The sequence below is a fragment of the Cucurbita pepo genome, chromosome 14 (genome assembly GCF_057944985.1).
Source record: "Cucurbita pepo subsp. pepo isolate OVF chromosome 14, ASM5794498v1, whole genome shotgun sequence".
In the NCBI taxonomy this organism is placed as follows: domain Eukaryota; kingdom Viridiplantae; phylum Streptophyta; class Magnoliopsida; order Cucurbitales; family Cucurbitaceae; genus Cucurbita; species Cucurbita pepo.
In genome coordinates this window covers 6,277,442-6,293,394 of record NC_141811.1, presented here as the reverse complement: position 1 = coordinate 6,293,394, position 15,953 = coordinate 6,277,442, and the positions used below count along the sequence as shown (strand labels likewise).

At 35.3% G+C, this 15,953-nt stretch overlaps 2 protein-coding genes, 1 long non-coding RNA gene and 1 other non-coding gene across 6 annotated transcripts; 2 read left to right on the top strand and 2 right to left on the bottom strand.

Moving 5' to 3' along the window:
* Positions 1-765: 765 nt before the first annotated feature.
* On the bottom strand, positions 766-4,056 carry LOC111810590 (putative sodium/metabolite cotransporter BASS2, chloroplastic). The gene is made up of 7 exons (XM_023697319.2): positions 3,571-4,056; positions 3,341-3,481; positions 2,537-2,692; positions 2,340-2,461; positions 2,092-2,253; positions 1,326-1,386; positions 766-1,227 (listed from the first exon to the last, which is right to left on the bottom strand). Exons 1-7 carry the CDS (start codon positions 3,973-3,975, stop codon positions 1,057-1,059), a joined length of 1,218 nt encoding a protein of 405 aa, XP_023553087.2. The 5' UTR covers positions 3,976-4,056; the 3' UTR covers positions 766-1,056.
* A 2,399-nt stretch (positions 4,057-6,455) lies between these two features.
* LOC111810975 (U2 spliceosomal RNA) lies at positions 6,456-6,651 on the top strand. The gene has a single exon (XR_002817490.2). It is a non-coding gene; the product is annotated as a U2 spliceosomal RNA (small nuclear RNA).
* Positions 6,652-8,215: 1,564 nt separating this feature from the next.
* LOC111810098 (uncharacterized) lies at positions 8,216-12,016 on the bottom strand. Its single transcript, XM_023696672.2, has 2 exons — positions 9,451-12,016; positions 8,216-8,706 (listed from the first exon to the last, which is right to left on the bottom strand). Exons 1-2 carry the CDS (start codon positions 12,014-12,016, stop codon positions 8,282-8,284), a joined length of 2,991 nt encoding a protein of 996 aa, XP_023552440.2. The 3' UTR covers positions 8,216-8,281.
* On the top strand, positions 10,159-14,931 carry LOC111810099 (uncharacterized). 3 transcript variants are annotated; one of them, XR_015411720.1, is made up of 3 exons: positions 10,159-10,298; positions 10,399-13,280; positions 14,567-14,931. It is a non-coding gene; the product is annotated as an uncharacterized LOC111810099 (long non-coding RNA). The 3 variants fall into 3 exon arrangements; XR_015411721.1 differs by lacking the exon at positions 14,567-14,931 and adding an exon at positions 13,919-14,542; XR_015411719.1 differs by lacking the exon at positions 14,567-14,931 and adding an exon at positions 13,406-13,784.
* Positions 14,932-15,953: the final 1,022 nt, after the last annotated feature.

Here is a 15,953-nt window from a genome sequence, read left to right as displayed (position 1 = left end):
ATTCGATACTACTTCAATGCAACAACCAATCTGTGATTTGTTTAGTAGAAAATTCAATGTTTCATGGCAGAACAAAGCATGTGGAGGTGCACTGCCATTTTATTAGAGACAAAGTCTTGAAAGAAGAATAGGGATGACCAAGTGGTAGACTTGTCTACAAAAGAGCTGAATATTTGCACACATGAGAGCTTTCGCTGTGGTGCAGCGAATGAGGATTAGTGCTGGGGAGTGTTGAAATATCGTCACTAGCCCAACAGAGTCAAGCCCAATAATTGTACGAGCCCATTGTATATTTATTTTCATAGAGGTTTTAGGAAAGATATTTAGATATTTGAGGGGAGAGTTCTAGATATTTGAGGAAAAAGATTTAGATTTGTTAGGTCAGATTCAAATGAGTAATTTCTACAAAGTGTTTTGTAAATCTCTTCTCAATTAGTGTTTCTAACATAGAGTTGTGTTCAACACAACGCCCTCGACCTATTCTCAAACTTTAAATAGTTTGGATGACATGAATCCTTTGTTGAGCCATGCACGGAATCAAGACCTCCAAGTGGGCCATTTTTGGTAAGCAGGCGATGCGGGATGAATCGAAAGTAGGTTTAGAGTCTGAAATACTCCCTCTAAAATTTGTTAGGTATTTTTTTAAAATATAATATTAACAGCAAAGATACTTTTAATTTTTTTTTAAAACTTGGAAGTATTAATGATTTTTTTTTTTAATTTTAAATGTATTTTTGAAGTAAATAAATATATGGAGACAAAATATAAAATCTAATAATATTTTTTTATTAATTTAATCTTAAAATTAAAAATTATTAAAAGTATAAAAACAGAAAAAAAAATTAAAATAACATATATTGTAAGAGAGACAGAGATGCAAGATGACAAAGTGGAGTCAGTGTGCAAGGTGACGACAGTCCATGGCGACAGTCTTGATTTGATAGCCATCAGATGTCAGTTCAGAACTCCGACGAATGAATCTCAGCCGTCAAATTCTGATAACCAATGCCCCAGAAAGGCCCCTCCATATTGTGAAGCAAACAGTGTGTGGGGGTTTCACTGGGCAGCCTCTGCAACAGTGGGCGGAATATTTCTCCATAAAGACCCGAGGCTGCTACCCATCATGTTCATTATCACCGCTGACATTGCTGGAGGCAATGCCACCATTGCTGAACTGAAATGGGCTGTTGCCAATACTACTCCCAATGATGAATTTTGCATCCCGACCTGAATCCAAAACTCGATCTCTCGTTCATATCATATCATATCATATCATATCATGCTTTGAATTTTAAAGATGTGATTGTTTATGTTTTGATTCATACCTCAAGGGATATTGCTCTCCGTTCTCGTTCTTGAAATCCACCGATTGCGGCTATTGTGTAGCTGCAAAGTAAAATGATATCAACATGGTTAAGAAAAAATGTGAGATCTCATGTTGGTTGGAGTGAAAAACGAAATATTTCTTATACGGGTGTGTAAAACTCTCAATAATAAACGTGTTTAAAATCGTGAAATTGACAGTAATGGGTAAAGTGGACAATATCGGCCAACGGTAGATTTGGGCTGTTATAAATGGTATTAGAATTAGATATCAGGCGGTGTGTCAATGAAGACGTGGGCCCCTCAAGGATGGAATGTGATATCCCACATTTGTTCAAGAGAGCAACGAAACATTTCTTATAAGAATATCTAACAGACGTGTTTTAAAACTGTGAGACTGACGGAGATATGTAACGGACCAAAATGGACAATATCTGATAGCAATGGACTTGGACTGTTATAAATGGTATCAGAGCTATATCGAGCAGTTTGCCAACGAGGACGTTGGGCACTTCAGATGGTGGATTGTGAGATCTCACATTGGTTGGTGAGGGAAACTAAACATTCTTATAAGGGTGTGTAAACCTCTCCCTAACAAACGCGTTTTAAAACCATGAGGCTAATGATGATACGTAACGGATCAAAGCGGACAATATCTGATAACAGTAGACTTGGGTTGTTATAAAAAATCTACGAGGATTGAAGTTCGATACCCATTTGACCAAATTCACGTCAAGAAGCAATGAAAGAGATGCAACGACGACTTACCCGACAAAGAAACCAACGAGGTGCAACAAAAACACCGAAAGTATTACAGCTCCCAACTCTCCGGACAATATTGTTTTAACACCAATCCATGAAGATACGTCGGAACCCAACGTCGAACTAACAAGTGATGATTTAAATCGAACGAAATTCTCTGAAAAAACACTAAGATAAAACAAGAACCATCAGTAAATCCACCTCAAAAACAGCTTAAGAAAGCAAAAAATGGTTCAACAACAAAGAAAAAAGACCTGCAAGCGAGAAGTGACGAAGTTAAGACAGCAACAAGTGGCGAAAATGTCACAATTCGTTTCACAAGCTTTGGATAAGCTTTCTGCAAGTAAGAACCCAACAAAATGGGAGCTACCACCACCTAAACCAACAAACAAAAAGTCAACCAAAATCTATGTCGGATCGATTTTAGTCAAAGTTCTTTTGTTTGTTTGACCTGAAGAGTGCTGAGAGACAGCTTCAAAGCGTTGACCGGAACGAAAGCTCCAACGAGCGTTTTAGTGAGAAAGGGAGTGAGAATTACGGCTCCCAGAGTGGTGCATACCGTCATTATAATCGATAAAGGAACGTCGCCTCGAGCTATTAACGTCACCTGAAACACTATTTACTGTTCAAAAAAAATAATTGATTGTTGGGAAGAAGTCCCACGTTGGTTAATTAAGGAAATATCATGGATTTGGTATAGAGCAGAAACCAAAAAGTAAAGTTACGAGAGTTTATGCTCAAAGTGGATAATATAATATCATTATCATGGTATCAGAGTCATGCCCTTAACTTATACATGTCAATAGAATCCTGGAATGTCCAACAAAGAAGTTGGAACCTTCGGAAGTGTAAGTAAAAAATGACTGAAGTGTCGAACAAAGAGTGTACTTTTTTCAAGGGCTCTAGAGAAAGGAGTCGAACCTCAATTAAGCGGAGGCTATTCGAGGGCTCCATGAGCCTTAAGAGAGGCTCTATAGTGTACTTTATTGGAAGGGAGTCCCACATTGGTTAATTAAGAGAATGATCATGAATTTATAAGTACGGAATAGATCTCGATTGGTTCGAGGCATTTTTGGGTATTTTGTTTAAGGGCTCTAGAGAAAGAAGTTATAGGCCTTAGGGGAGGCTCTATAGTGTACTTGGTTCGAGAGGAGGATGGTAGGAGGGAATTCCACATTGATCATAGATTTATAAGCCAGGGAATAATCTCCATTGGTACGAGACACTCAAAGTATACACTAGATGATAAACTTACCACACTCGAAGCAATCCCTCCAGGACAACATCCGAGCAAGACCAACCCGACGGAAAGCGGCGGCGGAAGGCCAAGATATTTTCCGATGAGAGCTCCGACCACCGGCATAATTGTGAATTGAGCTATACATACATATAATATCTGACCAAAAATCAACCAACCCACAAGCTCAAAATCATTCATTAATTCACCAAATATTCCAAAATTCAAAAAATGTTACAAAAACTCACAGAAAGCGGCCTCTCCATGAACAGAGTGAACAAATCCTTGAGCTCCAGAGTGAGTCCCATGGCCAACATAACCAACCCAAGAGCCAAGCTATAAGAACCAGGCCCTCTCCGCACGAACCACGAGAACGTCGACGGTTTCAGGCACGCAACAACGCCACCAGCCGTGATATACAGAGGGAACAGCCCTGCCGCCGTGGACACGAATTTGGCCACAGGGGTTGGTTTCTGCGGCGGCGTTGGAAGAGATGGAAGCTCTGTTTTCCGTTGAAGTGCTCGGACGGCGAGGTGTCCGGGGGGCTTTGACGGCCGGAAAAGAGGGGTGGGGGGTCTGTAACGGCGGAGCTTGCGGTGGGTGTGGAGAGATTGGGACAAGAAGGGGGTGAATTGCAGAAAAATAGAAGACATTATGAAGAATTTTGTGTTGGTTTGGTCTCCAAGAAAGCAGGAATCAAATAAATAAGCACATTCCTCTCGCAATTTCTGCCAACTACCCTTACAGCCTTGCCTTCGTAATTAGTACAAAATTATTGGAGGTTACCAATAGTTAACCATAAATCATTTATTAATTGAATCTTGTAATTTAAAAATGCATTTGATTATGTTATAAAATCAGTAGCTTCTCGAGTTAGATATGTTTTTTTTTTTTTTTGGGAGCTGGAACGACCATCGTTCCAGTTGTAAATTGATTGGGTTAGTTCCTAGATTTACTATTCAATTTGAATATATATTTTTAAAATTAAAAATTATTTTAAAATTTTAGAGGATAAATAATAAAAAAAATCAAAATAAATTTAATATATGTATACATATAATGCTCTAGCAATCAAAATCGTATATTTTAAATTTAATTGAGAGGACCTACGTCAGTCACAGTAAGGAAATTCATAAAAGGCCGAGAAAATCGCTCCCTACTAAACGTGTTTTAAAATTGCAAGTTCGACGATGAAACGTAACGGGTCAAAGCGAACAATATCTATTGACAAGGTTAAATCAGACAATATCTACTAATGAGGTATTTGTTTCGACGATGATACGTAATGGGTCAAAGCGAACAATATCTACGGACGATATAAAAAACAGACCATATATATATATTTTTAATAATAAATTTCAAATGATGAAATGGGATTTGAGCTCCCGTGATGGGGTGAGTGTTTGGGAACGTGTAGAACGTTATTGTCGTTTTCTGGTTTTATTTTTATTTACAAAAACTTTTACACCGAACACGTATTTTCTAATTTTTTTTTTTTAAATAAAAAAATGTGTTTAAATTTTGTACCAAACACCTTACCAACCCCCTCCTCTCACGTGATCCACTTGCTTTTATTTGTTCTAATAATTGGATTTGGGTAACATAGTTTTTAATTAATTAATTAATTAATTTTGTAGTTTTTTAATTGGTTAAATATTTTAATTAAATTTTATTTTCATGGTTTGATTAAATTCATAATTTATATGAAATACCTCACCAACCCATTTCTCACATGATCCACTTCGTTTTATTTTAAATTTTAAATTTGAACGTGTATGAGTTAGGTTGGATGAAATTGATTGATACATGAATACCATATTTACATATTGTTGTTTATGTCATGTTATGTTGTTCGAGTGACTTTTGTGATGTGTGCACTTCATATTTTGTTGATTATATTTGTTATGTTAATACAGTCATGTGATATGTATGAAAGTTTTATGTGCATCATCTCATTGAACCATGATTTTTAATGTGGGTCTCATGCACATTGTATGTTATATGAACATGGATTAGCTTTCCAATTTATTAGGACACCACATTATTATTCGTGTTTCTTTCCTTTTTATTGATTTTCGTCAGTGTGAACACTTACTAGTCCATAGTCAAGTCTAACGGTATGTTAACGAGCTTGCTTGGTGTGCGTGAATTGTATGTAAACATGGCTCTACTGAGAAAGAACAGTAAAGCTCAAGGAACAATCACACAAATTAGATCCCACAAGTCACAAAACATGCAGTGTAAAGTGGCATTTTTTATTATTATAATAGTGTGGTAGTATTTTTAAATACTCATTCTATATTTAACATTTTACGTATACATAGAAGGTGTCGTATTCAAAACCATGTGGTTTCAGTTTTAATCGTATGAATTCAATATTTAATTGATTTTGAATGACCAAAATCATGTGAGAGAGCAATTTAAAACCAAACTAAAAGGATGTTAACTCTCTAAGTATACCTTTAACAACAGAAAGGTTCCGATATTTAATATGTCATTCAGTACAGTGATTGAGTTGAAGAAATCTTTTGAACCAATCCAAGAGATGTGTGACTCGAGCAATCTGAATAGAGTTCACAATCCGACTCAACCCAACCCAACTCTACTCTTTGTTTTTTGGTTAGGTTGAGTAGTCAAGTTATTTTTTAAAATTATTAAAAAATATATATATATATATTTATACATATTACACGTTATATTACTAACTAAAATCTCAAAAACTTAACTATCAAACATTTACAAATATGACGTTAGTTAGAGTTGAGGTAGTTTGGGACGTAAGCCTATTTTCAAGTTGGTCGGGTTGGTTAAATTAACTCAATAAAAAACATAAAATTGCTAATCGACCCAAATTTTTCGTATTCAAAAATTCAACCCAAATTCAACAAAAAATAATAATAATAATAATAATAATAATAATAATAAATAAAAAATAATGGATAATCTAGATTAAGAATCATATTAATACCCATAATTATCCAAAACAATACTAACTTGGCCGAAGGAAGACTTAGAAGGTGACAATTGAGGAAGTAATAAAGATAAAACCAACCAGCTCATCCCACATCGGTTGTGCCCATACCACAGTAATCGGAAGTGTCTATAAAAGCAGCGGTGGAATTCATAACAATTCATACCTTTCTCGGCCTTTTGGCTAAGATCAAGTGTAGTATCTGTTCTTATCAGTTTAATATCTGATACGTGGGCCGTCGGCCCACATGATATTAAATTAATTTTTAACGGTGGAGAGCCCGTTTACAGCAGCTTGCTGCTGGGGCTCTCGAGCGTCGCCCAAGTCTTGCACTACTGCCTGGGCTGGCGCACCCCTCCAATTACCGTTTTAAATTTTATTGATTTTATTTATTCAGTAATTATTTGTTATATAATATTACAAAACTTGATATTTTTTAATTCTGTTTTCTAAGAGTAATGTAGACTGAAACTTTAATTACATTACTAATTAATGGAGTCAATTTCTGGACTTGAATAATAAATTTAATATATGATTGCTTATATATTACGAAAATATACAAGTAGGTCCAAATTACCCCTATTATGAATATATTACAAAAATATATAAAATTAAAGAGTGTAATTAGTTAATTAATTAAAGTTAATTATTATGAAAATTGATTAAAGTTAAGACCTATGAATAATTAAAGTTAAATGAAAAGTGTAATTAATAAATAATTTAACTAAAGTTAATTATATAAATAATTAAAGTTAATTAAAGAGTATAATTAATTAATTTAATTTAAGTTAATTAAAGAGTGTAATTAATTAATTTTATTAATTTTTAAATTTAATTTTGAGATAATTGGACCTCTAATTAGGTTCATTAAAAGTGAATCTATTTTTAAAAAAAATAGATATTCAAATTAATAATTTCATTTATTAGATTTATTAAAATAAAAAGAGACAAAAATGTATTTATTATATTTAATACATTAAATATAAAAAACTAAAAAGAGAAAAAAAAATTAATATATTTAATACATTAAATATTAAAATAATTAATGTACCTTATACCTTAAATAGAATATAATTTTTTTGAATTTAATTAATTTTTTATTTATTCAAAATTTTATTTTTAATAAAAGTAAAATGTTAATCTGTAAAAAATTATTTATTTATTTATTTTTAAACATTTAATTAAAATTTAAAATTTAATCTCAAAAATAGTTTAATTAAAATTTAATCTCAAAAATAGTTAAAAATTATTTATAAGGTTGGTTAGAAAATATATAATCAATAAAATAATTATGAATAAAATAAATAAATAGTATATAATGTGTATATTTTAAAATTAAAATAATTTAAGGTGGTTTGTTAACTCAATATAGAATATAGTTTTAAGAGAATCCATATATTTCAAGGGTTAAATCAATCAATTTAAAATGAAACCAATAACAAGAACAGAAATCTAATTAAAACAAATATTCAAAACAATAGATATTAAACTCATATATTGAATATCATATAATTCACAATTGCATACCTATGTTACGAGAAAAGTAATAATATAGCATGTTCATAGTCGAGAATCACGAGAGCGATTTTAATAATATTATACGTATTGATGGCTAGAATCAAATTATGATACGAAGTCGAGAACGGGTGTGTAAGACCAAATTTATGCTTGTATTTTGCTAAGAAGTACACAATTTTAGTTTAATTTTATTTGTTCCACCCCCTCCCCCCATTTTCTTTCAACTTTCCCCCCCTCAAATTCCCTAAATTACTTAAATATCTTAAGAAAATAAACCTTTACATATATAAAAAAACAACCCATTTAACACACAATATTATAAAGCTTTAAAAGATAAAGCATATCAAACTAAACCCTAAATTAATATATATATATATATATATATTTGATAAAACCCTAAAGCCAAAAAAAAAAAAAAAAAAAAAAAAAAAAAAAAAAAAAAAAAAAAAAAAAAAACATTTTTTTCTCGCTTAAACTAAAAGATCGAGTTTAGATTTCGAGGGATCTTCTCTCTCCTTTTCGCCGTTCTTCAAATTTTGATAGGGAGAAGAAGAAGAGGGAGATTGGGGAAACTGATGAGAAAACTCGGCCAACATTTGAACCACTTCTCTCATTGTTGGTCTTTCCACACTGTTCTCTTGCACACATAACATTGCTATGAAGAATAAGTGTTTTGCTTCCTCTTTAGGCGCCATCCCGATCCTTTTGTCAACTATGCAAATAATGTCGTTTTCATTCTCACCATTTGTTAGAGCTCTTTTGCACCATTGTGCTATGTCAACCACTCCGTCCTCGAAATCTCCAACTGGACGACGACCCGTCAAAAGTTCTAATAGCACAACTCCAAAACTATATACATCACTTTTCTCGTCGACTCTCAATGTGTACGCATATTCTACAATAATACAATAAAATAAAAAAATGTATCAGTATATATATCATCGTCATTTACAAAAATTGGAATCGAAAAATATTTATAAATATAATAAAAAAATAGACTATAATTCAAACTTAGGACACTCATCAGATAAAATCATAGGTTTTTAAATTAATTGAGCTATGCTGATATTGCCCATCATATATCAATATATCAAAGTAACATACTTAAATCATTAATTTTAAAAAATAAAATTTATTAACAAAAAAATTAAAGAATTTAAAACATAGAATATTGAACATACAACGGTATTAAAATTTTAAGAGTAATTTTAAAATAAAATATTTTAAGTCATGCAATAAAAATATATATTTTTTAATTTTTTAAGTTAAAAATATTACTACAACTTTTTTTTGGAAATAAAGTGGAAAGTTAGATAATTTAGATAAATAAAAAAATTTGAGTGTTTTTTCTTTAAAATATAATTTGACCAACTGGTGAAACCAAAGTTCCAATGGTCACTGTCAATCACCGCCCTTGGATTTTCATGGCTGTGACGATCGGACGGCTGCGTTGACTACTAATTCAATTACCATGGCCCACCATACGGATTTTAGTAATTAACTAACTTAACTAATACTGTAACGACCCAAATTGAAAAAGAAAAAGAAAAATAAAATAAATATGAAAATCGAAAAAAGCAATAGAAAAAATAAAAAAATAAAAAAATAAAAGAGAAAAAGAGAAAGAAGAAAAACGTACCAGGAGCAATGTAGCCGTAAGAGCCGGCGATCACCGACATGCATTCCGACGCGCCGCCCTCGAACATGAACTTCGCCAGACCGAAATCGGCGACGTGAGCTTCGAAGTTGGAATTCAAGAGAATGTTGTTCGATTTCACGTCTCGGTGGACGATTAGTGGAGAGCAATCGTGGTGGAGGTAGCAGAGACCTTTGGCAGCCTCAATGGCGATTTTGCACCTCAAATTCCATCCGAGAAACGAGGCCTTTTTGCCATGGAGTGCTTCACCTAAGCTTCCGTTCCTCATGTATTCGTATACGAGGAGATTTGTCTCTTTATTGGAGCAGAATGCGAGTAATCTGACGATGTTTCGGTGTCGAATGTTACCTAGGGTTTGGATTTCGGCTCGGAATCCATGGTCGTGACTGTTAGGGCCGAATCCTAGGAGTTTCTTCACTGCGATCTCGACTCCGTTCGGCATTTTCCCGTGGTAGACAATGCCAGCGCCACCTCTTCCGATCACGTTGCCGTCTTTCACGCACTCCAATACGTCGTAGACGGTGAAATCGAGCTTTTGGAATGAGGTCATTTTCCATGAACTCGATCCGTTTCTTTTGAATGATTTCGCTTTGACTACAGCCGCTATGGCGAACACTAGAGAGCAAATCAGTAGGCCGAGAGCGAAGATTAGCTTGAAGTACGCCGGAGTTTTTCCCGGTTTTGTCGCTGTTGTTGCGAAGTTGCAGGGATTATTCAGGAGAGAGCCGCAGAGTTGAGGATTTCCGGCAAAGGACGAAGCATTGAAGAAGGCAAGTTGTCCTGATTCCGGTAACTTTCCGGAGAAATCATTGAAGGAGAAATCAGCAATCGTAAGGCTCTTCATTGCCCCTATTGATTTCGGTAGGGATTGATTTAGATGATTTCTCGACAAGTTGAGGTAATTGAGAATATGTATATTCGAAATTTCAGGTGGAATTGGGCCAGAGAGGTTGTTCTTGCTCAAATCAAGGTAAGTAAGATGGATACAATTCCCTATTTCAGGAGGAATTTGACCAGAAAGTGTGTTTCTGCTAAGATCAAGCTTTAGAAGTTGATTGAGCTCTCCAATGGAAGGAGGGATTGTACCAGAAAACTGGTTGCCATTGAGGAGGAGAATTTGCAGAGAAGAGAAATTAGAAAGTGAAGATGGTAAAGATCCTGAGAGAAGATTGTTAGAGAGATTAAGTTGCCCTAATTTGATGGGTTTTGATGAACTCTCCCAATTTTCTGAAAGTGTACCTGAAAGGTAGTTGTCCTGAAACTCTGCTAAATTTAGTTGAGGCAAGTAAATGAAGCCATTGGGAATGCTTCCATTCAGATAGTTCTGCCCCAACCTCACTTTTGTAAGACTGGTACATGTCCCTAAACCATCAGGGATTGGTCCAAACAGGAAGTTGTTCATCAGAATCAGTATTGTCAGCTGATTTGATGAACACAAATCTTGCGGTATTATACCTGTGAGCTTGTTTGAAGACAAATCGAGGAGCCGAAGCCTCCCATTTTGGCCAAGAATCTTCGGGATTGTGCCGGTAAAGTTGTTCATCCACAGTGCCAATGTCTCTAAGTTTGGTAAATCTGCTATGTAGTCTGGAATAGATCCGTGCAGTTTGTTGATGAAGAGGTTGTAAAGCTTGAGCTGTTTGAGATTAACAAACTCAGATGGGATTTCTCCGGTGAGTGCATTGTTGGAGAGATCGAGATAGACCAAGTTTGTCAAATTGCCTAACTGCTTCGGAATCGAACCCGAGAGTTGATTTGTATACAAATATAGTGTGTTCAAGGCCTTCAAATTCCCCAGTTCATGAGGAATTTGACCATCCAAACTGCAGTCTGTAATCTGCATGATAACCAAATTGACCAACTTCCCAAGCTCAGGTGGAATCCCACCTTCGAAAGCATTGAAATGACCCAAGTAAATTTCTCTCAAATTCGTGAGATTTCCCAGCTCTTCTGGGATTTTCCCAACCAAATTATTTCCTTCAAGAGAAAGATATTGCAACTCTTCTAAACTGCCATAGCTCTCAGGGATTTTTCCATGGAAATAGTTACCTCCAAGGTCCAAGTATTTGAGGTTCCGTAAGTTCAAAATCTTAGTGGGGAGCTGAGCAGTGAAGTTGTTGTCATAGGCATCGAACACCTCCAAGTTCGGCAGGCTCGAGAAGTTCCAGTCCAGAGTCCCAGTGAACTGATTGGTTGAGATGTTGAGGAATCGAAGGTAACTCAAATTCGTTACTTCAATGCCACCAGAGAAGTTATTTCCTGCTAAAGACAACTCAGAAAGTTGGTCAAGACTCGAAATCAACGGTGAAACAGAGCCACCAAGGTTCAAATCTCTCAAGTCAACCGACACAACTCGTCCATCAGCGCACTGAATCCCGACCCACGAACAAACTGAGCTGAAGTTTGAGGCATTCCAAGTGCTTAGTATAGCAGAGTCAGAGAATTGAAACCCTTGTTTGAGAGCAAGCAAAACATGGAAATCACTGACCAAACTGTGGGAAGAAGAGGAGCCTAGAAGAGACAAGAATGTAAAAACAAGGAAAAACATGTTTTTCCCGAAATTGTTTCAAGGGAATTGAGTTTGGAAGTACAGGAAGGAAAAATCAAGGGTCTTAAGCAGCTTTGCTATAATATGTTCTTCAGCAAAGTGAGGAGGAGAAGACAGTGGAATAACACGTTGAACTTCTTCAAGTGTACTTGGGCTCAAGGAATCAAGCATGTTCATAGTAAACGAGTGTTCAAATACAAGTAAGAAAAACTAAGACCCTCCTTTTTTTCTCCTCTTTTGTTTGCTTTTCTTTCCTTTTCGTGAAGATGCAATGTTGAAATTCTGCTACAAAAATGGTTTCTTTGCTTTCTGGATTCCTCTATGCAAGTTTCTTTTAGCAAAGCTAGGAAGAAAAGAGGTTGAATGAAAGGAAAGAGAGAAGATGGCTCTGTAGATAGACAAGTAGCTAGCAAATTGCAAGTTAAAAGATGGCCGTTGGATAATAGAAAGATCAAATGCGGGGTGGGGAGGGAAAAAGAAATGAAAAAAAACAAAAAAAAAAGAGAGAGAGCAAAGTTAATGCTTTGTTTCCTTTCTTTATTCATATGACAAGAATACCCTTCAGCTTTAATTAAAGGATGCTCTTTATTGCTTTGAATGAATGAAAAAGAGAGAGCTGAAGTGAAGGATTTGCACTTTCCATCAATAAGAACAGTTCTGTCCTCAAGCTTTTGGTAAATGACTCTTGTATGTTTAGTTTTGTCTCTTCTTTTTTTCCCTGAATACTAACCAGGAAACTCAGGGCTGTACTGCCCTCTGTACATTATAGGCCTCTAACTCAAGCTCACCTATAATGTCACTCCCACATGAAGTCCTTGCCTCCCCAGGACGACATAATCTTAACTCGACATAACCATCATTGTGTTGGTTTCGTCCAATAATTTCTCTTCGAAAGGGGCGAATCTCGAGAGTGAGAGAAACACAAAACTTTTTTAACCCAAGAATCCAATTATGCCAAATGACGTTTCCTTCCTAATCTTAAATCTCTCTATAAATTCTAGAAGCCAAGAAAAAGAGTTCCTCAAGGAAGATAATACAAAACCATGGTGATGATCCTTTTTTTTTTTTTTTTTGGTTTTTATTGATCATATGATAAAAGCTATCCACTTTTGAAGAAGAAATATCTACTAAAGAGTTGGTTCCATGTGGGTGGAAAAGAAGATGATGATTATTAATATATCATTACAATGGTGTTGAATGATCAATCTACAATGATGGGAGAGATGCAGGCTGCTGCAGATGAAGAAGAAGAAGGAGCCAGTAGGTCAGTGAGAGGTCTTTTTTTTAATTTTTTTAATTTTTTAAAATTTTTAAATGGAGGGAATTTACTCTTATTAGTTTATAATTCTAATTCCAAATGATTTCTTCAACTTTATTCCTTCTTCCTAGTTGCCCTACATTGGTGGACCAGTTATCCATGTAAAAGAATGTAGGATTTGAAAGCTTTATTAGAAGATGGAATAGTCTTAAAGGGAGAGCTGTAAAGCAAAAGCAGAGCAGCAGATGAAATCTGCTTTTGATCTTCCTCTTAAAAAAAGAAGAGCCATAGAAAAATCTACTGCACCTCTTCCCCTCCTTCCCTTCTCTTCTTCTTGAATAGAAAACATTGTTTTTGTTTTTGTTTTTCTTCTTTTCTGTGATCTACAATTATAAATTGCATTTTGGGATCCATGTTGTTGTACCTTTTCCCCCCTTTTAATGCAGAGGTGTTTCCCCCCCTTAGTTTATCAAATTTCATTGATCAATAAAGTTGGGTCACATTTGTTTTTGTTCTTTTTTTAAAGTTAGGAGTGATTAAATGTGGTACTAAAGTATAGTCTCTCGTATTCAAACTCTTACGACGTCATTTCTTAATTTATATTGATTATCGTTTGTAAGGTCTGGTAATCTATCTCTTGTCAGGTGTTGTGAGATCCCACGTCGGTTGGAGAGGTGAACGAAACATTCTTTATAAGGGTGTGGAAACCTCTCCCTAACAGACACGTTTTAAATACCTTGAGCGGAAGCCCAAAATGGTAATCTATCTCTTGTCAGGTGTTGTGAGATCCCACATCAGTTGGAGAGGGGAATAAAACATTCTTTATAAGGGTGTGGAAACCTCTCCCTAACAGACACGTTTTAAACACCTTGAGCAGAAGCCCAAAATGGTAATCTATCTCTTGTCAGGTGTTGTGAGATCCCACATCGGTTGGAGAGGGGAATGAAACATTCTTTGTAAGGGTATGGAAACCTCTCCCTACCAAACACGTTTTAAAAATCTTGAGCGAAAGTCCAAAAAGGATAATATCTGCTAGTGGTGGGTTTGGGCTGTTACAGGTGTTGTTATCAATGTATCAATAGGGACGTTGAGGAATCTTAGGACGTGATAAGCGGTAAATGGGTAAATAGTTTAGTAGACATGAGGAATCCAAATACAAATGATTGACCTATGTATGAGGGTTAGAAGGGGGAGGCATTTGAATGCGCACACACACACCCCACTTGTTTGTGATATTCAGAAGGAGCACTTGGGCAAGAGTGCCCTATGACAAGTCCTTATCTCTCATGCAGATGCGATTGTGGGCCTTCCATTTTGAAGGGTCGTTGTCTTTGTAGGGGTCTCTGTCACTGTGATCTAAAGAACCATTTATGATCACTCCCAAAAGAAATTGTGGTCACCCCTTTTGCCTTTCTTGGTAATAGCAATGCCAATAGCAATGCCCATTGCCATTGCCATTGCCAATGCCAATGCCAATGCCTTGGGACTACACAATATGAGTTTTGGTGAAGAGCATCTTTGATTACCTTTTTTCATTCCTTTATTATTTCATGTCTTGAGCAACATGTGTATCATTTATATGGGGGGGTTTTTCCTTTAAATTTGTGAATATGTTGTTATTGGTGTTTGTTTTATACTGATTTGTTTCTTGTGGGTTTCTCGTTTTTTGTGCTTCTTTCTAGCCATTTTTCTAGATGTTGATTGAATCACTCACTATTCTAGATGTTAGACATGAAATCAATTCATTTTTAAAAATTTTAAAGTTTTATGGAATTTAATAGACATGAAATTGAAAGTTTATTGGGTTACTAGACTCCAAATTGAAAACTTAGGAATCTATTAGACAATCTTTAAAATTTAGGAACCAACTAAACACAAATCTTATGGATTTTTTCTTAATTTATTATCCTAGAGAGAGAGAGAGATTGATGATATTTGAGGGTTTGATGATCTCGAGACAACTAGCCCGTCTATGATGGGTCCAGGGGGTGCGAACCGCCTGATGAACTCACGCTTGCACATGTGGGTTTTGTGTAGGGAAGTACTAGATGGGCCCAGGGGGTGCGAACTGCCTGGTGAACTCACGCTCGCACGTGTGGGTTGTGTGTAGGGAAGTACTACACATCAATTTTGTCCGGACTAGAGGTCACATTTATGATGATTTTAACTATAGGTCCCTAATCATGAGTGCATGTGTGTGCATTCTCTAACCTCAATAGTGGGGTCATTTACTATACATTTCTTAAAATACTCAAGCGGTGTGCTAATTCTATCTTTCAGATAAAAGCAAGACACTTCTGTACAGCTAGCTGACAATAACATCATAGCATATGCATAAGATAATTGTATTTAAATAATTTGACTATAGGTTGTTAGTATAGCGCATGTTTATTTTCAATGTTTACCTTGTTTTATTTAATATTTCGTTTGCATTACTTTAAAGATCTTTCTTTGAAACATGCGAAGTTCATGAAATTGTTTGTGAAGATATTTTTAAATGATTATTTCAGCCTAAGAAGTTAAGTTATGAAGATAGTGTGACTTTAGGTTGCATAAGAAGTTAATTTATTTTTCAGTGAACATTTGACTCATAGTGGGGAGTAAGTTATCAATCATGGCCACTAACTTCTGTGAGTGGGCATTTGAAGAGTTGAGAGTTTTTTTCGTAGAGAGACTATA

Coding starts and splice junctions, on each gene's coding strand:
- LOC111810590 (XM_023697319.2), bottom strand. CDS start 3,975: ATGTCTTCTATTTTTCTGCAATTCACCCCCTTCTTGTCCCAATCTCTC. Junction 3,482..3,570: donor TCATGGAGAGGCCGCTTTCT/GTGAGTTTTTGT, acceptor ATTTTTGGTCAG/ATATTATATGTATGTATAGC. Junction 2,254..2,339: donor TCGTCACTTCTCGCTTGCAG/GTCTTTTTTCTT, acceptor GTTTTATCTTAG/TGTTTTTTCAGAGAATTTCG.
- LOC111810098 (XM_023696672.2), bottom strand. CDS start 12,016: ATGTTTTTCCTTGTTTTTACATTCTTGTCTCTTCTAGGCTCCTCTTCT. Junction 8,707..9,450: donor TTACGGCTACATTGCTCCTG/GTACGTTTTTCT, acceptor GTATTATTGTAG/AATATGCGTACACATTGAGA.